Source organism: Convolutriloba macropyga, chromosome 4 (genome assembly GCF_964194025.1).
Source record: "Convolutriloba macropyga chromosome 4, txConMacr16.3, whole genome shotgun sequence".
Classification (NCBI taxonomy): domain Eukaryota; kingdom Metazoa; phylum Xenacoelomorpha; order Acoela; family Convolutidae; genus Convolutriloba; species Convolutriloba macropyga.
Window position 1 is genome coordinate 50,535,104 of NC_134471.1, and position 22,838 is coordinate 50,557,941.

The window sequence follows — 22,838 nt, forward strand, 5'->3', positions numbered from 1 at the left end:
TTGTCAGCACTAGATAATTTATTTTGTTTGGTGCGATATTGGCTGATATTGATTCTCATCATGTGTTTTTGCTCTATTGGTCTGAGTTTGCAAAGTCCGATGAAATTTGTCCTTCTAATATATCTTCGAGCATTATTTTTTATCTAATTTTGGCCGATGTTTTAACATAGCATGGACGTTTTTATTAGCATTCGATCCTTACGGAGCTGATAATCTTACGGTCAATTAAGAGCCCAGCCTTTACACAACCTGGAGACGTTGGGTGCTAGGGGTAATAACCGACAATTGCCCTACAGACTTCAGGAGATCGGGAGAAAGTGACGGAATTCAGAAGAGTGTGTTATTCACATGGCTTCGACTTCATTATATGCGCGTGTGATCATTTGTTTGATAGTTAGATTCATTTCAAGTTAAGAAGCATCAAATAAATTTTCAAGTAGTTAAAATTCGTAAAACTTTTTGGCTAAAAGGTATTTCGGCTGACCGGTCAAGCAAACAAATTGGTTGGCGTACAAACCAGAATCTGATGCAATTTTACAACAGTTAAGTCAGCGAACTCGTTATAAACGAACTGTGAAACGTAATAGTGACGTAATGCGTTTATGGTTATAGCTAAAGAGTGATTGAGTACTGCATCGGACGAAGAGATATTAATCGAATCGACAAGTTAAGTAATATCCTGCGTTACGATTTTTGTTGTCTGGCATGTGAAATCTTAATTGATAATTCCGATTATTGTTCCATGTGCGAGTATATCCGCGTACTTTTTGAGTTAATCAGATTATTTTAATGCTAATTTCGACGAGATGGTATGCACTGGCAATTGTAGCAGCTCGATATTTGATAGAAACTTATGCGGTGATTATGCAGAAAAACATCTTTGTGGATACTCATACATATCAGCGAGTGAAGTAAGTATACGAAGGAAATACTGACCCCGGTTGAGCTCATAATACAAAACGTTATGAAATTATAACTTTATTTGGCCATTTATGAATTAAAATATGAATTTGAAATTTGCAAACCTGCGTATTTCACCTGTTCAACTCATCAAAAGTGTTCATGAACTAATCAAATTGAACCGATCCTGCTCAAATGGCGAATACGGTTATGGTATTTATCAACAAAGTCTTTATTGTTCCATTTCTTTCAAGAAATGATGGAATATGCATGCTTGGCTTGCTTTTTCTCCAGACCAAATCGGAAAATTTTCTAAATCGATTGAATTCAACCTGCATGCATTTACATTAACAACCTTGTGCAGTTCGGAAGTGTATAGTAGTTATTTAATTGTGTTAAGTTTAGTCAATTTTCCAGAAATATGATGTCTAACATGGTGTAGACAAGTCGTTTAAACACCCAGCGATTGTCTAAACACCCAGCAAATCAAACACTTTTTAAACTTCCTATGTCTCCATGAAAAATTGCCGCCCAGTGAATGAAATTCAAGATCCAACTGATACTTTTGTCAGGAGAATTTGACCAGTGTTGGAAACAATTTTTGTATTCCTAAATTTTTTTTAAAAAATGTGGTAGGTCGCTCGAACTCTTGATGGCAGACCGCGTGGATGCTTTTAATTGCTCTTGAACGAAGTTCATAGCAATTATTGTAAACGTTTGTCTTTTTTTATGCAAAATTTTTGCTTGACAATTTTGACTTTTCGAGTGACTTTTACGCCCTTGACTTTTTGCGTTTCGCGTGATTTAAAATTCTCTCTCAATCACCATTTCGAGCAGCTCAACTCAATTGGCGGCAATTTAATACTCAAAGTCAAATGAAAAGTGTGTCGAAATTGGGGCCTTTTTTCACTTTAAATCTTAATAGTGGTATGTATTAACCTCTGTGGTTATTTGAAGCCCACTATTGTACTTCTTAGTCCCATTTAGGCTCCCCCTCCTTCCTTACCCCCCCCCCCCCGACTGAAGCAGGCTGCAATTGATTAGAGCTCGTGGAGGCCCAGTTCATGTTTTTCCAGCTAAAAAAATTTTTCATTGAATGAAGAATGCAACAGCTGAAAAATGTAGATGACTAAAATGAGCGCGTAAGAGACTAATTTGGCGACGTTTTTGGAATTGTACTTCGAGTTTATAATTTGTGTTAATTCCCTGTGCCATCGTTTTCAATGGAGATTTAATCTGACTTGGGATCTGCAATTGACTGTCAATGTGGACACCTAAGTACTTGACTCGTGATTTTTGAACGATGCAGGAATCATCTACCATTTTTTGCAATTTGCTTATGTAATGCTCCTACTAAAGATAATTAAGTCTTTATAATCAAGGCATTCGCTTAAAAATAAAAATTTTTGATACCACTTAATCGTCTTTGTTTTCTTGGCTTTGTTTGATGTAAATGCTTGTCTGCCTGTTGATTGAGTTGTTCATTGTTGTTAATGTGACAACAATTATTTTTTAGGCAGAGATTGAATATAAGGGGTCCTAATAGTGTGTCTTGAGGGAGTCCCTCTATAGTTATCATCTGATACGAAGCTTTATTGCACTACTGACCGTACCCTCCGGCAGAAAGTTTAAACCAAATTTCGCGATGAATTCAAATCCAATTTTTTTCTGCTTTTTTCTAAAAATTGATTTGTTTAATGAATCAACTGCTTCAGAGAGATCTTAAAAAGCTGCCGTAATTTTTTTCGTTTGTTTCCTAATGACCTGCAATATACATTACGGCATGAGAAGTTGATTTTTTCTGAAAACATTGGTGCTTTTGATATGCGACGATAGTTACTAGGTTCCGCGGAATTACTTTATTTTAGAAAGTGAGTTCTTCTAAGGTTTTTAGGAAAATATATATTTTGATGTAGTTTTTGATTTTATTGTGGCTGAGCTTAACAACTCAGAAATCAAATTGAATAGCGCTTCAAGGTCATTTCAAGCCTTAAAGCCAGAATAGTATGACAAGCGAAATTTAATGCTACATTCTATCGAAGCCAAAAGGATTTGGTCATTTTGTTCAACATTTATATTTAGCAACTATTATTAGTACACAATCGTCATTCATGAAGTCAAACTATAACTCAAACTCGAACTACCTCAACCACCAGCAAAACAATACTACGACTTAACAGTATTGCATCAGATTCTTAGCGATTGGATTGCGAATCAACCTGTTATTGATACAGAATATTCGACAAAACTTCTACATGGTTAACAAATTTCCCATGACATCAAATTTACACTGAAAAAGTGACGTTATGGAAAAGAGTTCAAATTCTGTCGACATTATTATCTACAACCAATCAACAGTTGAATTTGACTTGTAAATCCACGTGACTAGCAACATAAAAGGAGCTTGAAAAACTACCAAAAATCAGAAGAAAACTTGCAATTTTGGTCGTATTAAACTGACATACAGTGCGTATTGAAGTACACTTTCTTGAGCGGTAAATTACTTGTTATCGTGTCTTGTTTCTGTAGATCATATTAGTGATTGTACAGTTTTAACTTTACTTTGACTTGTGAAAAGAGAATTAACTTTGATATTCTCAAAACTTTCTTTCTGAGGAACGAAGTTCCTAAGTAAGAGAAACTTTGTGCAAAGCATAAAGTCAGTTTCTCTTACTGGCTTTAACGAAGCCTACTCTAGTTCAACATTGGTGTTATTGAGGCCAATTGAGAAACAAAAGCTGATGATTTAATTAACTCAGTATATTCAAATCTGAGGTGAAACTTGTTGTGTTATTTCTCAAAGACAATTCTACCGATTCCGTTCATTCCTTGTTCGTTTGATTACTTGTGTGACAGTGTTGTGCACTGCCAAGTTTGCTCAATTTTGAATCATTACTTACCGAGTTATTCAACATTGAAATTTTTGCCCATGTATTAAGATTGGGTATAAAATATAAAAGGTAGCCCCACCAACGCAGTTTACCCAGCGTTGTTTAAATTTACATCAGATAGTAGGCCTACCTAACGTTCTTAACCCTGTGAAATTTTATCTCACTAGCTTTTGTGGTTAAGGAGATATCACTGAAAAACCTCTAATTTGAACTAATTTGCTTATTTGGAATTTTGGACTTTTGCTTAATTGAAGCAAAGTTATTTGTTATTCAGCAAAGCTAAACAATTAGTTATTTGAAATTATTGAGTATCAAGTAATGCAACGGCATTCTAAAGTATAGCGGATAATACAGTTCACAAAAGTTAACTGCAAAAATAAAATATCCGGACAGATTTGAAACCGCTGAAACGAACTGGGCGGTGTAAAGTTTTCCTTGACTTTGATAGGAGAGCAGCCGTTACATTTGGTCCGCCGACCCGGACAGTGGAAGGCAAACTGCTGTCCAATCTGATGAAGAGAGTGCCGAAGGCACCCCCCAAAGAGAATCAAACAAATCAACAACGCAACGCCAGTGAGGCAGAGCGAAAGTTGCGAGTGCACTTCACAAATTACGTTGAAGAACTAACCTCGCTTAAAAAGAGCAAGCAAAGCAAAAGGCAATCAGGCAATCCTAACACAATCAGCAGAGAGGAGCTTCAATCAACAGCACAAAAGTACGACAAGAAGTTCCAAGATTTATTAGAAGAAGTCAACACCAAAACAGGGATTGGCTACAAAATAATTGAAGATTCAGATCGACCCAACAAACTAAAGGTCCTCTACCAACAGACTGTTCACCTTCTAGAGGAAGAAATACCCAAGCAACTGCAGCGTCGAAACAAGCTTGTGCCCTATCAAGCTAATTTCGTTGAAGAGCATCTGAAAGAAGCAAGGGAGTGCAAAGCAAGTTTGGACTATCATTGGCTTGCATATATAAGCAAAGGCACGCAACCAGAAATGAATGCAGAGCAAAGCAACGCAACCCACGCAGTGAACGAAAGCGAGAGCCATAACAACTACCCAACGGACAACCCAGTTGCTCAAACAGTGCAAAATGGAGCAACAGCAAGTGGCCAAGAAACGGAGAATGTTTCGGAAACATCTTCAGCAAAGCAAAGGCGCGAGGAAAGGATGAAGAAATTCGATATCGAGTTCGAAACCAAGATGCGACTCGAACAAGCACGGTTCGAGCGAAGGAAGCTAGAGCTGGAAATGCAAATGAAGGAACTGGAAACCAAGCATCAACTGCTGGAGGAAGAGCGTGAGCTAGAGCGCAAAGTGAAGAGAACAGCATTAGAGAACGATGATGCTCGTTCCCAATCAACTGGTGCTCGAGACAAATCGCCTTTCAACTGGACCCCCAAGAAAAGAGATGTCTCTGACTGGGCCAGCAGAATCGACAACCTTCTAACACCAGATCGATCAACAGCTCGCTTCGAAGTAACCCCTGAAGTGAACAGGCAAAGTCACTTCTCACGATATCGCAGTTCACGAGACCGATCCTCAAGTGTTGAAGACCGAGACGTTTCCCCCCGAGCTGGTCTATTACGATACAACACTGGCTATTCAGGTAGTAGTAGCCTACCAAAGCTGAAGTTGAACAACTTCGACGGGAACCCTCTCGAATGGCCGGAGTGGTCTAGTATGTTCATTGCTACAGTGGATCAACGACCAATACCAGACTCAGAGAAGATGAGCCATCTGAAGACTCTACTGACAGGCAAGGCAAGGTCAGCAATCTCTGGAATGGGCTATTCTGGACAATTCTATGGTGCTGCATGGAATATTCTGGAGAGGAAATTTGGAAGGCCTCATGTGATCATTGATGCACAACTGGAGAGCCTTCGCAAAGCAAGTCAGGTGAAACCTCACGACTCAACAGGTCTGATCAGTTTCTCAGTTATTGTTTCGAACTTTGTGAATGTGCTCAAAGAGTACAAGCAGATTGGTGATCTGCAATCAAGCTCGACACTCTATATGGCAGTAGATAAACTACCCCAAGTTCTCAAAGAGAAGTGGTGGTTCTATGTTGATGATAAAGATGAAGATTGGCCTGATCTGATTATGTTTGAAAAATGGCTATCAAGGATAGCATTCGTGCACGAAGGGTTTTCAGCTTTCAAGGGAGAGCGAAGAGAAGAAGACCGAAGAAGCACAAATAGAGACAAACGGTTCTCGAAAACGTCTAACTTCAGTGCAAGTTCCAACGTGAAAGAAACGAAGCAAACGCAAAGTGATCACTGTCCACTAGCTGATGGCACTCATAAAATATGGAACTGTCCACTATTTAGAAACATGAGTGTGAATGATCGGTACGCAGCAGTGAGAAAGCAACGCTTATGTTACGGATGTCTAGGCAAAGGACATGCAATCAAAGATTGTAAAGTCAATGCGTGCGGCATCAATGGATGCATCAAGAAGCACAACCGATTGCTACACTCAGAAAACCAAATGGACGAGGGCAATCATGCAGTCAACGTAAGCGCAGCAACAATCAACCAGAGTAACGAAGTTACTAGCTTTCTTCAGATAGTTCCTGTCTCAATACAGAGCGGTGGCAACAGGCTGAACACATATGCTTTCCTCGATAGTGGATCAACGGTTTCATTCATCGATCAAAGTGTGCAAGAGAAATTACGGGCCCAAGGCACCGGTGTGACGCTCAACATAGCTGGCATACACGGAACGAAGGATCTGAAGACAGAAAAGGTTCCTCTCAAAATAAAGGGACTACATTCAAAGGTGCATTCAATCGAAGCGTTTGCACACCCGTCAATCTCCCTGGGAAACACAAACTACAACTACAACAAGCTGAAGCAAAGCTTCAACCACTTGAGTGTTTTACCCAACAAAAGCTTCAACTTGATGGAAGTTGGCATCATCCTTGGTCAAGATGCTTATGAGCTACAACGCCCATTGGACTACAAGAGAGGAACACGAAGTGAACCTTTCGCCGTTCTAACAGAGCTAGGATGGGTAGTCAGTGGACCCATGACGGGCAAAAGAAGACAAAATGTTTGTCATTTCGCCTTCACTGAAGATGTGAAAGTGGCAGAGAATATTCAAACCTGGTGGGACATAGAAACCTATGCTTCCAAAATCAACGTCGTCAGTGAGTCAAAGAAGGAACTGCAGGCACAAAAGATGCTAGAGAGTACGACAAAGTTCACAGGCGAGCGGTACGAAGTGGGAATGCTGTGGAGTGAACCAGAGCCAAACCTACCGAACAATTACAGCTCAGCCTTGGGTCAGCTTTACTCACTGGAGCGAAGATTCCAAAGGGACCCAAACCTGAAGAATTTGTATCAACAGTCAATAGATACAGATGTAGAAAAGGGATTCGTAAAGATATTGGACGAGTCCGAAGTGAAAGGCACCTTTGGGAAAGAATGGTATTTGCCACACCATCCAGTGCTAAACCCGAACAAGCCTGGCAAAGTAAGACGTGTTTGCAATGCTGCCTCAAAGTACAAAGAAGTATGCCTCAATGATAAGCTACTAGCAGGACCTGATCTGCTACACGGCTTGATCGGAACAATATTCAGATTCCGCGAAGGACCAATAGCCCTGACAGCTGACATCGAATCGATGTTTCTACAAGTGCAAGTTCCCGAACAGGATAGAAGTTGCTTGAGATTCTTATGGCGTCCAAGAACTAACGAACCTGTTCAGATATACGAATATCAGCGTCACGTATTTGGAGCTAAGAGTTCTCCAACTTGTGCAAACTATGCTCTCAAGCGAGTGGGACTGGACAACGAAAAGGAGTATCCGATTGCAGCAAAGGCAATACAAAACAACTTCTACATGGATGATTTCATCAAATCAGTAGAAACCCCGGAAGAAGCAATTGAAGTCTTCAATCAACTACAACCTCTTCTCTCACAACATGGATTTGAATTGAAGAAGTGGATAAGCAACAGCGATGCAGTTATCGAAGCAATCCCAGAGGACTTGAAGTCAATCAGCAACACAAAGCAAGTCGAAGTGGAACCCAGTACGGAGGGATCTTCAGTGCTAGGACTACAATGGACCGTTACTGATGACAGTCTTCAAGTATGCAGAGGTACAAACAAGGAAGTTGAAGCACCTATAACCCAGAGGAAGATTCTGTCACTGGTATCTTCAGTATTCGACCCGATCGGATTGTTTGCTCCGTTCAGTGTTCATATGAGACGACTTCTGAAAGGCATCTGGACTAAGAATGGACAACATTGGGACAACGAAGTGGAACCTAGTGAAGAAGAAGAATTCCTGAGATGGAAAGAACAACTTCCAATAGTGGCTGAAACAAGCATCGATAGAAGATACTTCAACAGAGAGAGGGATAAAACTGAGCTTCATGTGTTTGCTGACGCATCTGAAGACACGATGTGTGCAGTGGCCTATCTACGTTCACAACCAAAAGAATACTCAGCTGACTTAGCATTTGTCATTGGAAAATGCAGAGTGGCACCGATGAGGCATCTTTCAATACCACGATTGGAGTTGCAAGCGGCAGTCATGGCAGTGAGGTTGAAAGAACAGATATTCAAGGAACATGAAATGAAGATAAATAGTTGCAGTTTTTGGTCAGACTCAACTACGGTACTGCAGTGGATACACAGTTCCCATCGCAAACAACAAGTGTTTGTGGCCAACCGAGTGGCTGAGATACTAGATACAACCGATGTTTCGCAGTGGAAACATGTGAGCGGTATCAACAACCCAGCTGACATTGGCACGAGAGCAATCAACATTGAAGAACTCAAGAGAAGTAAGTGGCTCACTGGGCCGGCCTGGTTGAAGCGACCAGAAAGCGAATGGCCACAGCAGGTGAACCTCATATTTGCATCAGATGAAGAGAATATACCCTCATCAGTATTCATGATACAGGCTGAAGAAAAGAAAGCTGTTATCCAGTGGGAACGATTCAGTAACTTCAACAGACTAGTAAATACAGTGGCATACGTACAGCGAGCATTGAACAAACACAGACCAGCAACACTCGTGGTCAACATTGAAGAAAGAGAAAAAGCAAAAGCAACAATCTTCAAGGTACTACAGCAAGAACAGTTTGGTGATGAGATGAAATCTCTCAAAGCTGAAAAGGAAATTCCAAAAGGCAGCAAAATCTTACAATTCTCACCCTTCCTAGATGAAGAAGGACTTATTCGAGCCAAAGGCAGAATAGGCAAAAGTCAGTTGGACTTCAATGCAAAGCATCCAATTCTGCTACATTGGAAACATCATGCGGTTGAATTATTCTTGCGAAACGAGCACAAGGACAATCAACACGAGGGCACTGAGCATGTAAGAAACATTGTTCAGCAGAAGATGTGGATCCTAGGCATACGGAACGCCTTAAGATCAATCAAGAACAAGTGCATTACCTGCAGAAAAGGCAGAGCACAAACGATAGTACCAGTAATGGCAGGTCTACCCGAAGAACGGTTAGATGCTTCTACAGCTTTTACAAATGTTGGAGTTGACTACTTTGACCCTTTCAATGTGAAGATTGGGCGAAGAAATGAAAAGAGATGGTGTTGTCTTTTCACATGTCTAACTATGAGAGCGGTGCATATAGAAGTGGTACCCAAGTTGGACACAGATAGTTGTCTCAATGCAATAATGAGATTTATTGCTCGAAGAGGCAAACCAAGTACAATCATCAGCGACAACGGGACAAACTTTGTTGGAGCTGAAAGAGAGTTTGCAGAGTACCTTGCGGCATGGAACAAAGAAGGGATCGAAGAACATCTAATTCAACGAGGGTTTAGATGGAAGTTCAACCCACCCGCAGCACCTCACTTTGGAGGAGTATGGGAGCGGTTGGTGAGAAGTTGCAAGAAAGCAATGTATGCAGTGTTGGGGAACCGATCAGTCACCGAGGACGTTCTTTCAACAACGATGTGTATTGTTGAACAGACTTTGAACGCAAGACCCTTGACTCCAGTCAGTTCAGATGTTAATGACTTAGAAGCATTGACCCCCAATCACTTCTTGCTTGGCAACAGGAACGTTTGCTTACCCTATCTACCATGCGCCGAAGAATTTGTTGATCATCGAAAGCTCTTTCGACAAACTCAAGCCTATGCAAATCTCATATGGGACAGATTTCGTAAAGAATATCTGCCAACTTTGAATAATCGGCAAAAATGGCGATCTACGGCGAACGAAACCCTTAAAGAAGGCGACCTCGTTTGGTTGATCGAAGACAGCGATAAGCGTGGATATTACAATCTAGGTCGAGTTGCGGAGACCATCGAGGGGTCTGACGGTGTGATTCGATCAGCTATATTTCGAACGAACGACGGAGTGTACAAGAGACCAGTACTGAAGCTCGCCCCAGTTCTACCTGGAAAAGATGTTTTCGTGATGGAAAACAGGGCCGGCGATATTGTGGCTGAGCTTGACAACTCAGAAATCAAATTGAATAGCGCTTCAAGGTCATTTCAAGCCTTAAAGCCAGAATAGTATGACAAGCGAAATTTAATGCTACATTCTATCGAAGCCAAAAGGATTTGGTCATTTTGTTCAACATTTATATTTAGCAACTATTATTAGTACACAATCGTCATTCATGAAGTCAAACTATAACTCAAACTCGAACTACCTCAACCACCAGCAAAACAATACTACGACTTAACAGTATTGCATCAGATTCTTTGCGATTGGATTGCGAATCAACCTGTTATTGATACAGAATATTCGACAAAACTTCTACATGGTTAACAAATTTCCCATGACATCAAATTTACACTGAAAAAGTGACGTTATGGAAAAGTGTTCACATTCTGTCGACATTATTATCTACAACCAATCAACAGTTGAATTTGACTTGTAAATCCACGTGACTAGCAACATAAAAGGAGCTTGAAAAACTACCAAAAATCAGAAGAAAACTTGCAATTTTGGTCGTATTAAACTGACATACAGTGCGTATTGAAGCACACTTTCTTGAGCGGTAAATTACTTGTTATCGTGTCTTGTTTCTGTAGATCATATTAGTGATTGTACAGTTTTAACTTTACTTTGACTTGTGAAAAGAGAATTAACTTTGATATTCTCAAAACTTTCTTTCTGAGGAACGAAGTTCCTAAGTAAGAGAAACTTTGTGCAAAGCATAAAGTCAGTTTCTCTTACTGGCTTTAACGAAGCCTACTCTAGTTCAACATTGGTGTTATTGAGGCCAATTGAGAAACAAAAGCTGATGATTTAATTAACTCAGTATATTCAAATCTGAGGTGAAACTTGTTGTGTTATTTCTCAAAGACAATTCTACCGATTCCGTTCATTCCTTGTTCGTTTGATTACTTGTGTGACAGTGTTGTGCACTGCCAAGTTTGCTCAATTTTGAATCATTACTTACCGAGTTATTCAACATTGAAATTTTTGCCCATGTATTAAGATTGGGTATAAAATATAAAAGGTAGCCCCACCAACGCAGTTTACCCAGCGTTGTTTAAATTTACATCAGATAGTAGGCCTACCTAACGTTCTTAACCCTGTGAAATTTTATCTCACTAGCTTTTGTGGTTAAGGAGATATCACTGAAAAACCTCTAATTTGAACTAATTTGCTTATTTGGAATTTTGGACTTTTGCTTAATTGAAGCAAAGTTATTTGTTATTCAGCAAAGCTAAACAATTAGTTATTTGAAATTATTGAGTATCAAGTAATGCAACGGCATTCTAAAGTATAGCGGATAATACAGTTCACAAAAGTTAACTGCAAAAATAAAATATCCGGACAGATTTGAAACCGCTGGAACGAACTGGGCGGTGTAAAGTTTTCCTTGACTTTGATAGGAGAGCAGCCGTTACAGATTTGTTGAATGAATGCTGAAACAAGCGGACCGGAGTGCTTAATTGCCTATGGTGTATCGATGAGGAACCCAGCGGTTTATTTCGGCCTAACGGTATAATTGCATCGTTACATTCATGGCACAAATGAAACGGAAACAAAAGCCTTTTCAGTACGATATGAAATGTCGGATAACAGTGTTTTTTTTTCACTGCGGATTACAGTATCAATATATTTTGGCACCAGAGAAAAGCGATAAGTAAGCAGTTTCTGCTATTTTTGGGTAATAAATTGCATTAAAAATGTTTTTAGGCAGTTAATATTGGGCTTTATTCTTTCACTTTCGCATTTCATTAAGCAGACGGTCCCTTCTGTGGTTTTGGAAGCATGTATGAAATTCGTAAAAATTTGTTATTATAATTGTTGTAAATTTTGAAAGATCTAATGCAGATATTCCTAATATCTTGAATAAGGGGCTGCAACAACTGGAACGGAATCCTTTATTGTCCAAGATCGTTTTGATGAGGGTCCAGGAAGTTTACTAATAGCACTAATAAAACTGAAAAAGTTATTCTGATTGCTATATGGAAAAGAGAATGATTATTCTCTGGGAATAGTATATTTCCCCAGCGAAGAGAACCGATAATTAGGTTTGCTTTTTTTGTTTAAATTTGTAGTTATTCAAGTGGTTTAAATTTAATAATGGTCTTATGTCTGAATTTCTTATTTTACTATTATATTATATTATAAAGAGCCATTTCGTTCCTGTCGTTCTTCTGCAGCCTGTATTTAATTTTGATAAATTCTTTTAAAATGATCATTGTGGTGAATTTTAATAATAATCTAATGCAGTTGTTTATAATATGTTGAATGGGGGGGGGGGGGGGGAGTTGGGGGTAGAACACCCGGACGGGAACCCTTTCTTGCCCAGGAGGATAATGGTGAGGCTGAAGAGGTCTATTCCTGCCTAATGATGGACTTGAATCGGTACATTTCGTGGCACTAATGAAGAAGGACATGTGTGCATTATAAAAAGCTGATTATTTTTGTCTACGACTAGACTAGTCTATTGTACCAGCAGAGAAATCTGATAATTGAGCATGTTTGCTATTTTTCAAAGTTATTGTAATTAAAAATGTTAGAGACAATGTGAACTACAATATGAAATCTCTCGAGACGTATTTTTGAACGACGTAACTTGTTTTTAGTTTTCTAGCAATATCGAATTTCTAAGTTGCCTTAAAAAATTTTCTGACATACTGACGACTAGGTGGGGCGAGGAATATTGCATTAGTTTTACGACAATGTTTGTGCAATAGTGAGATAGATGAACTGTTTAATAGTCATCACATGCAACTTCAGATGAGCTTCGGAATTAGTAGTTGAGCATGAATTAATTATGACTGATAACTTGAATTTTTGAACTTTCAATGCTGAAAAACATGTAAAGCCCATCGGCCATTTAATCGCGCGGCTAGCTACACTAACTTAGACTTTATGGGCCTAATTGTGCTGAAGATGGCGTATGGTTGACTTGAAATGTCAATTTTTGAGCCCGAAGTTGCGCAGTTTACTATGGTTTTTTGGCCGTTTGTTTCATTTGGGATTTTATTAAGTTAGACTCAAATTGAGTTAAGCATTGTTAATTGAGGTCTTGCGCAAACGATATGTTCATATAATGTGTGTTTTTGAGGTGTGCTCCTTTTTGCGTTTTTTTTTAAAAACTTGTGGATCATTTTTGAGTTTTAGCATTCGGGGCGAATTGATCTTTTAAAGCATGTGGTAATGAGTATTTTTAGGCAGGCAAAAATTGGTTGTGAGGACCCTAGCCTCAAGCATTTAATCATCTTATTAACTTTTGCTAGTTTTTTTTTTTCAATTTTGATTTAAGATTCTTTGTTTTTGACTTTTTTCTCTTTTGTACGTCCAACCAGGCTTCTTCCAGCGTGCAAATAAGTTGTCCTGTAGATTTCCGCAAGATTAAGTTAGTGTTTTTTGTAATTGTGAATCAAATCAGTTTTGCATCTCTTTCTAATTTTATACCCGCTATCTTTTTTGCATCTTTCGTGAGTGTCTGGTGGCTGTTATTGAAAAATTGGACGCATCATTTAGCTAAGTCAACGAAAATCAAAAGAGTTGTAAGATTAAATTGATTGAAAAATAATGTCGAAATTTTCTGCTTTTGATGTACTTTTATGAGGCATTTACAAAACGTATAAGATAAGCTTATTTTTTTAATGGCATTATGGTTGCAGAAAAAATACCTGTGGAAAAGATGCAGACTAGCGAAAGATTTTTTTTTATTAATCGTGTCATGAAACTAGGCAGTATTGGTTGATATTTGATTACCGTTATTTACGGTTTTTAAGTTTTCAGAATTTTAAATTGTTGCATGTTCATAAACAATTAGATAAGTTGATAAAAGATTGAAAAAGATTAAGGTGATATTCAATCTTCTTTATATTGTGTTTGAGCCTGGAATTGAAAACGGAACTATTCAAGAACTTCACTCATATTTGTTTATTCGACAAATCAATCAATTAGAATTTTTTGGAAAATTGCTTAATAGTTTTCTTAGGGTCAAACGGATTTGCTTTTGGTCGCAGTGATATGATAAATCTTAATTCGTCGGAACAGAAGAATATAATGAAATGCTTAGAAACGTTCATTACTTAGTTGTGCCGAGTCAAATCATTGGCTATGAGTTCAACTATTTTCACTAATAAACTGTCAATAAAATTGTTGTTGCACCACAAAATTATTTTGTATATAATGGGAAGCGAAGAATAGAATGTAAGAAATCTAGAACAAAGTTTCCATTAAATTTTTCTGATATTTCATAGAGGCTTTCATTTTGAGATGCCTGAAGTCAAGGTCATTAAATAGTTCAACATCAAATAAATTTTGCTGCAATTTTGTTCAAATGGCTGTTTTTCCCGAAAAATAAACAATTTTCAAAATTAGTTGGTTTTTTAATAATTTTCCATTACATAAGGAATTGTTTACATAAGGAAGACATTAGTTGTTTTTTTAACTTGAAAGATTCTTTTATTTTTAATGTCGAAGTTCAAAGATTTTTTTGCAATACCATAATTTGTCATAATTTCAGCCAGCAAAGGCAATGACTGCTTGATCAATCGGCCAATCAATGATAAGTAAATGTGTAAATCAATTGCGTCTTGTGTACGTTTTTCAAACGATGTTTTTTACGGGAGCAAACGAGGTATTGTGTACGAGTTTCCAGGAAGGTACTGTCACTGTTCGGTCTGCTTTGTTGAAAAGGGCAGAATCGTTCAATTTGATTTTCAAAACTCTGTTTTTAGCTTGGAGCTGCTGAAGAGCAAAATGAGACTTTCGCTTGTTCTCACTTTGGTAACCAATGATCCAAGAATTTCTTCATTGGTACTCAGAGCATTTAGCAAACTTTCGAAAACCTCGAAATAAAAATAATGCAGTATGAGAATTCAGATACCTTTTTTTATATAAAGGCGTATATATTTTGTTTTTTTTTTGCGATTAGATGTTGATAGATTGCATAGAGAGAAGTGACCCTATAGTTGTTTTAATGGTTGTGATTATTTCGGGATTTTTTTGTTTGTAAAAGTTTTTGGTTTTTCGGTTTTGAGTCAGGAAATACATCAATATTTTTATTTTGACTACTTATTTGAGTTCAAAAAATTGATTACTTGTCAAAAACTTGACGAAAAGGAAAATTCACCAAGTATATTTGTGTTTGAAAATGGAAAACTATTTTGGTACCTTCTAATGACCAAAAGTTCGTCCCATCGTTTATGTAAAAAAAGGAATTGTTTACTTTGGAAAAAGGAATTGTAAAAAAAGGAATTGTAAAAAAAGGAATTGTTTATGTAAAAAAAGGAATCGGTCTGCTTTGTTGAAAAGGGCAGAATCGTTCAATTTGATTTTCAAAACTCTGTTTTTAGCTTGGAGCTGCTGAAGAGCAAAATGAGACTTTCGCTTGTTCTCACTTTGGTAACCAATGATCCAAGAATTTCTTCATTGGTACACAGAGCATTTAACAAACTTTCGAAAACCTCGAAATAAAAATAATGCAGTATGAGAATTCAGATACCTTTTTTTATATAAAGGCGTATATATTTTGTTTTTTTTTGCGATTAGATGTTGATAGATTGCATAGAGAGAAGTGACCCTATAGTTGTTTTAATGGATGTGATTATTTCGGGATTTTTTTGTTTGTAGAAGTTTTTGGTTTTTCGGTTTTGAGTCAGGAAATACATCAATATTTTTATTTTGACTACTTATTTGAGTTCAAAAAATTGATTACTTGTCAAAAACTTGACGAAAAGGAAAATTCACCAAGTATATTTGTGTTTGAAAATGGAAAACTATTTTGGTACCTTCCAATGAGCAAAAGTTCGTCCCATCGTTTATGTAACAAAAGCGCCTCTTTTTTGGGTTCTGTATTGTGTTGATACTCATTATTGAAGTGATTTTTTCCAGATTTGAATTTGAATGCCTGAGAACCCTGCAATAATGGATGATCCGGAAGCCCCACTTGATCTGTCCAAAATCAAAAAGAAATCCAAAAAACCTCCGCCATCTTTTCTGGCAGAAACAGACCCTCCCGCTGGAGCTGCAGATGGCGAAAAGGTAAAGTTATTTTCGGTCTAGCTTTATGAGCGTCGGTAACTGAAATTTTTGCAATCAACTGTGGCCTGAGCTAGAATTTTGTGCTGAAGACCAGCAAGTGATGTTAGAAGACCATAGAAAATATTAGTGGCCCAGAAACTTAAGTGCTTGAAAACGAAGAGTTTTGTGGGGTTTTTTTATGTTGGTAAATAAGTTTCTGTTCAATATTCGTTTTCTAGTTGTTAAAAATTGGGGATTTTTGCACTTAGGAAGTTTCAGTTATCATTTTCTTGTATGTATAGGCGGCTGCAGCTGCAGAGGACGGGAGTTTGAACTTCAGAGAGATGAAGAAGAAGAAAAAGAAGCCGGCCATTATCTTGGACGAATTGGCTCAGGTGGACCCAATTGCGGATGACAAAGAACAGAAACGTAAGTAGATTACTTGTATCTCTGTATTCAGTACCAGCAGCTTGATAAGTAACAACTTTTAAGCTTAGCAATAATTCGATATCCGATGTCTTTTTAACCTTAAGATATGTTGTCTTTGAGGCGCTACGTTGAGAGTAAAAGAAAGCTGGTCAGTGCGGTACATAACAAATTATGAATTCTAATATAAATAAAATCAATTTGAACTAAAAGTTTTTGTTTAATAGCCGCGTCAGCAATTCCATGCGGCTATTATTGCGCTCCTAATTTTTTACCTTTCAAAGAATTTGAATTGTATTGAGGCGCTGTCTTTTTTTAAAGATCTGTACACATTTTCATGATTTTTGATGTCAAATTGGAGTAGTGATTTTGGTCACGCCGAAACAGGAAGAGGAGCGAAAAAGCGCGTGGTTTTGTGGCGTGAAATTTTTTCGCCCTAATTTCAAAGTAGAGTGAGAATAAAGCGTTTGAACAAAAATTCGCTTTCTCGGTAGTGGTTTTTTGTTCACATGCGGCAATTTCACTTTGGTTTTTACTGTTATTCAATTTTTTGGATCTGATTTTTTTCTATATGGTTTTCCCAATCCATTCATAGTTCATTCGTGGCCTAATTATTTGTTAGAATCAAATTTACATTTCTCGCTAGTGGTTTTTTGTTCTCGCTAGCGGCATTTTGACATTGATTTTTTGTTTTTTTTTAATCTGATTTTGTTTAGAAATGGTTTTCCGAATTGACTCATAGTCCGTTCTAGGTCTAGTTTTTTGTTTACTCAATTAAAATTCTTTGAATTGTACGTCAGGACTTGTCATGCTATGTTTTTTACTTCGTCTAACAGATTTTTCTTTTGTCTTACCCTGACTTTTCAATGACTTCAGTGGCTTCTACTGTTGCAGTTAAAATTTGTCTGCGTGACGTCATTTCTGCTTTTAGATCGATTGCGTTACTTACCTCACTAAAAATGACTTCTGAACTCACTTATGGAACTTTATTTTGTGAACATTCACTAGTTAAAGATCAATAGTGTGCATCTAAGTACTGCCAAACTTATATGCCCTAATTCTTGACCATTAGTCTTTAGTTTTTGATTTCGAAAAGCAATTTTGAAAAAGCTCTTTTAGGGCTTTTTCCTAGACCATATTGTATAATAAAAATGACAGTACGTATCTAACCCAAAAAATCTAGTGATCTACTAAAGGACTTTTGGTCAATCTGCCTATCTTGTTTCTTTATTTGTTTCAATTCATGGAAGGCCAGAAGCGTCTATCGCGTCTATTTTCTGGCAATCTGCCGGCTATGTTTTGGTTATTCAACTTGATTTCAAATATATAGTTCTTAATACAAACTGCATGACATCATTGTATGTTTTTTAGTTGTACTCAACTAGTTTAGCAATCATCTGAATAAAATAGGTTGCGTAGAAAAGTAACCTACTTGACTGGTCATTGATACGCCCCACCGGCCGTATTCAAATTATGGGCAGTGATTGTACTCGAAAATAGCTATCTTCGTTTTTTGTAGCCGAAGGCCCAAAAGACCTTACATACGAAGAGTTACTGGAGCGAGTGTATCACATAATGAGAGAGAAGAACCCAAATGCAGGAGAGAAGAAACAGTTTGTGATCAGACCACCAGAAGTAGTCAAGGCTGGAGCTAAGAAGACATCTTTCGTCAATTTCCTCGAAATATCTAAAGCGTAAGACATTAACTGCACCTCACTTGAACTTGCGTGAAGTAAATCAAATTTATATGGCAGTAAGGAAGCAAAATTAAATCAGCGGAGCGGTTGAGAGCCTAACTGTTAACGACGTTTTTTTACTTTTGGAGTAGCAGAATGTGTTGTCTACATTTGACAAAACTTCCTGTCAATGACTGTTTAATTTTGAAATTGATTGGGTGTTTTTTGACGCAAGACTGGAATGCTTAGATTAACAGCTGCCTGCTATAGAAACATTATATTGTGATACAAATTTGAGATGATTCAGTTTTGAACACTGACTAATGCGCTTTCGGTTGATGAAATCGTGCTTTTGATCATTTGCTCTCAACTAGAGTAGAGGATCAAGTTGGTCTCATGATACTTATTTGTGACCTGGATTATCGTTGAATCTCTTCTCTAATGTAAAACCATTTACAACTTTTTGTGATGCTGCTGAAAGCATGATTTCAGTGAAAGAATTGGCGTTCGGAGGATCTTTTCCAAGGTTTATTGAAAGCTTCAGATACTGGTTTCCGAGACAACCAATAACAGTCTTGGTTTTTTACAATTCATGGAATTTGAATTGCATTGGGGCGCTGTCTTTTTTAAAAGATCTGTTCACACATTTTCATGATTTTTGAATCCAATTGGAGTGATGATTTTGGTAACGCCGAAACAGGATGTGGAGCGAAAAAGCTAGTTGTTTTGCGGTGTGAAATTTTCTCGCTCTAATTTTAAATTAGGGTAAGAAAATGGTTTGTGAACAAAAATTCGCTTTCTTGCTAGTGGTTTTTTTTGTTCACATACAGCATTTTGACTTTGATTTTCAGTTTTTTCACTGATTTTTTAACTGTTCCTCCAATCCATTCATAGTCCTTTCTAGGTCTTGTTTATTTGTTTGTTAAGTCAATGAAAATTCTTTTACTTGTAGGCAGCAAGTAATTTGTTATTTTTGTTACGGCCATATGACGTCACAATCACCACGTAAATCGCTCTTTGTTCATTCGTTCATGCAACTTCAACTGAATTGCGTCCGTTACGTCATTTTTCATTCTTATTGGTGAGTGTTTTTTTTGTTTATTCGCGTGATTAAATTTGTGGTCACACGTGACTTACCTCACTCTCAAAAATGACTTCCTCACTCTGAAATTGACTTTCCGTTGCTTTAATTGCCAGATAAGGTCAAAAGAGTGTGTGTCACTCCAACTGAAGGGTATTTAAAGGCAGCTAATAGAATCAGCAATACGTTAAACATGTACTTAAAATACAACTGCTTTGCCCTTTTTGGTCTGTTTCTTTTACCATCTTTTTTAGACTGCAGATCTATGAAGCTATCGTGGCTATTTTCTGGCAATATGCCAACTAAGATTGATTTTCTGTGCAGCTTTTTTGTCTATTCCTTACCTAACTGATTCAGTGAACTTCTTAACTGGTTATGGTCGATTGGGTATGGTCTCGAGATAAGAATCTGTTCATGGTCATATTGTCTCTGCTGGTTGCTCAACAAAATTCTAACTTATATTTTTGAGCAGCGCTGAGAACCGGGAAACCTATCTATTTCGAGATGACTGGCGCAATCTTTTTGAATGCTGCTAATCTTCTTCCTGTCTACTTGAAGACTACTGATGCTCTTCATGTAGAATAACGTAAGAAAATTGAATCGATAAGCTTATTAGGCATTAGGTTCTTTAATCAACGTAAATCTGAAGTCTTATATTAAAGGGTAATAGATTTGCCAAGTGGACGTTTATTCAATTTTTTTAATGGTTTCCTGTAAATTATTTGGTTCAGTAAATTTTTGGTTGCTAGATGTAATTGTCCTTGTTTTAAAAACTAAGAAACGAATTTTTTACAGTGTCTAAAGTTTATACCTTGTCTTGAAATTTATCGGTTTCCAGTTCTTCAAAAGAGCTGAAAAGATCAAGTTTCGTGTTCACTGATTCCTTTACTGTGACATGCAGGTTGCTCAAAATGAGTTTTTTTGGGACGATTGTATTTCGTAACCAAAGTCCAAGAAATTTGAAGCAGCTGTAGTCTTGTTTTTGCGAAAATTTTGCTGACCATTTTGACTTTTTGAATAGTGACTATTTTCCATTGACTTCTTGAGTGGTGCATGATCTAAATTGCTTTCGGGCACCCTTTTGAGCAGCTGAACTTACTTGACGGCTCATTTCAAATAGAAATTCTACCAAAATGGCTTTGCAGTAGAGGCTGATCTCGAATTACCGGAGGGTTCCAGAACTGTATTTTCACTTGATTTGGACCCCAAATTTGCCGTTTCTTGAAGGATATGAAAATATACCGTTGAAAAAAGTTTGATGCTAAAAAGAAACAGTAAAATATTACCTCGGTTTTCTGTGTGGTATAGCATCTCCATGCTTGAAAAGGACAATTCTTTTGTAGTGTCATTTGTGGTGTTGAAGTCTTCTTGAGCAGTGGTCTTGCAAAATTAGGCAAAAGAAATTTATTGAGTGGTGGTTTGGCTTCCAAGAAAATGTCTCTTGTTGTTCCTCGTGACGACCATACGGCGTCTCAGGATTTCCGAGAAGTTTGCTCAGTTGTTGCTCAAATTTTTCCTCAAACACAAAGTAGCCAACAGTTTCTAAAAGAAATGTGAAAACTGGCGTGAAAACAATTGCGAAAATTTGAACAAACTGTTCTTGATAAAACCTCGAAATTAGAGATCTTGCTGAGGTAAGTTAATTGTTGTTTTATATGAGCAGCAAAGTTGGGGTTGTGATGTTATTGCCCATCAGGCTCCAAAAGAACCGAGTACTGAGAGGAACAGTTTAAAGTTAGACGGTTTCGGTTTTATTACATACAGTTTCTAAGTTTAGAAAAAAAAAGTTCTTCATTAGGCTTATGGATTTGAAATTATTTGAAAGGTTTCTTGACGTTTTTTGGAATGTTTTTGCGGCATATATACTGGAACTAACCCTATTGCTGTTCCTCGTGGATGAATAAAAGTGATTTCTGTTTCAGAATGAACAGAGAACCTAAACACGTGCTATCTTTCATCCTAGCAGAATTGGGAACAAGGTAAAGGTCTCGATAAAAATCATCTTTCTCTCAGCTATCCACTTTCTCATCTATCTTAGGTTATGTGATTGAGTGTTTCAGTGGTTCCATTGACGGCAACAATACATTAATTCTCAAAGGAAAGTTCCAAGTGAAACAGATGGAAAATATTCTTAGAAGATATATCAGTGAGTATTGTTTTTTCATCATCGGCGCGCTTAACTATATTCATCTATGAACAATGTTTATGGCTGATACTTTTGAACATTTAATCAAACCAATTATCTGTAAGATGAAGAACTAACGCAATTATTAATTGCTTTTCGAAGAACGGTAAAAACAAACTGGGTATGGAAAAGATAGATGGAGCTGGAAAAACTCTGATACAGAAATCTCCCTCTTCTTTTTTTGCGCCAGTATCTTCGATTACATAAAGGTCACGCTTGTCATTTGCATGTACTAGCTGTACAAGTTGAAGAGTTACCATGATTTGGCGTAAGTAGTGCAGTATTCAATGACTTATAAGTTTTTGTGTAAACAGAAGAGTACGTGATGTGCCACACGTGTAAGAGCAAAGACACAAAACTGCAGAAGTCGGACAGACTCCAGTTCCTACAGTGTGAGTCTTGTCAGTCGAGGTGTACTGTGGCCAACATCAGGACAGGCTACCAGGCTGTCACTGGCAAGAGGGCAGCAACCAGGGCCAAAGAGGCATAAGGCCAGAGGAGAGGGAATGCGACATTCAACTAACGGGAGGCATAAGAGGATGAGGAATAAAATACCATGTGAACGAGCTCGAAACTCAGCATTCCTAAATTTCCGAGGAAGTCTAATTGAATTGAAAATACAAAGTAAATGGAAAGGCAAAAAGAATTTCATAAAAATGCAAACAAGCGACTGGATTTTTGTTAATTGCTGATGCTTTTCACAGAAAAATGGAGCTACATAGTAGAACACATAGTATCACTTAATGTCAAATCAACCTGAAGGGTTATTTTGCAGGGCTTAAATTGATTTTTTTATTACTGTAAAATCAAAGTCTTAGGTTGGTTTGACAAACTGGCTGAAGAATTTTAAATATAATTTTAAATTTACAGTAAACGTGATCGTAGCGTCTAATCTTCAAATTTTGTGTATGTACTGCCGTTGGGATTGATTATTCTGTGACCTATAATGCTTCGGAGCTTTTTCTTTCTTCCTGGTAGCATTTCATTGGTTTTTCTTATAAAATACTTAAATTAAAGTTTACACGACCTATTATTTTTCACAATGTTCATTAAGTATGAGTTTCAACCCTAATAGTTTCAGGGTTTTAAAACTAGTTCATGTAAAATTTACCACATGTTGGTCGAAATTATTCGGGAACCAAATCCCAATGCTTATTGTTCCGACCCCACTTGTGGGGGGGAGGAACTATATACTCAAATGATTTTTTTGTTCAGACAATTTTGGCCGATCGATATATTCATTGT

At 37.5% G+C, this 22,838-nt stretch overlaps 1 protein-coding gene across 1 annotated transcript; it reads left to right on the top strand.

The window, feature by feature from the left end:
• The first annotated feature begins 624 nt into the window (after positions 1-624).
• Positions 625-22,623, top strand: LOC142337730 (eukaryotic translation initiation factor 2 subunit 2-like). Its single transcript, XM_075387201.1, has 7 exons — positions 625-911; positions 16,097-16,246; positions 16,528-16,654; positions 18,171-18,345; positions 21,331-21,387; positions 21,469-21,554; positions 21,908-22,623. Exons 2-7 carry the CDS (start codon positions 16,109-16,111, stop codon positions 22,081-22,083), a joined length of 759 nt encoding a protein of 252 aa, XP_075243316.1. The 5' UTR covers positions 625-911; positions 16,097-16,108; the 3' UTR covers positions 22,084-22,623.
• The last annotated feature ends 215 nt before the right edge of the window (positions 22,624-22,838 follow it).

Coding starts and splice junctions, on each gene's coding strand:
- LOC142337730 (XM_075387201.1), top strand. CDS start 16,109: ATGCCTGAGAACCCTGCAATAATGGATGATCCGGAAGCCCCACTTGAT. Junction 16,655..18,170: donor GGATGACAAAGAACAGAAAC/GTAAGTAGATTA, acceptor CGTTTTTTGTAG/CCGAAGGCCCAAAAGACCTT. Junction 21,388..21,468: donor CTAGCAGAATTGGGAACAAG/GTAAAGGTCTCG, acceptor TGAGTGTTTCAG/TGGTTCCATTGACGGCAACA.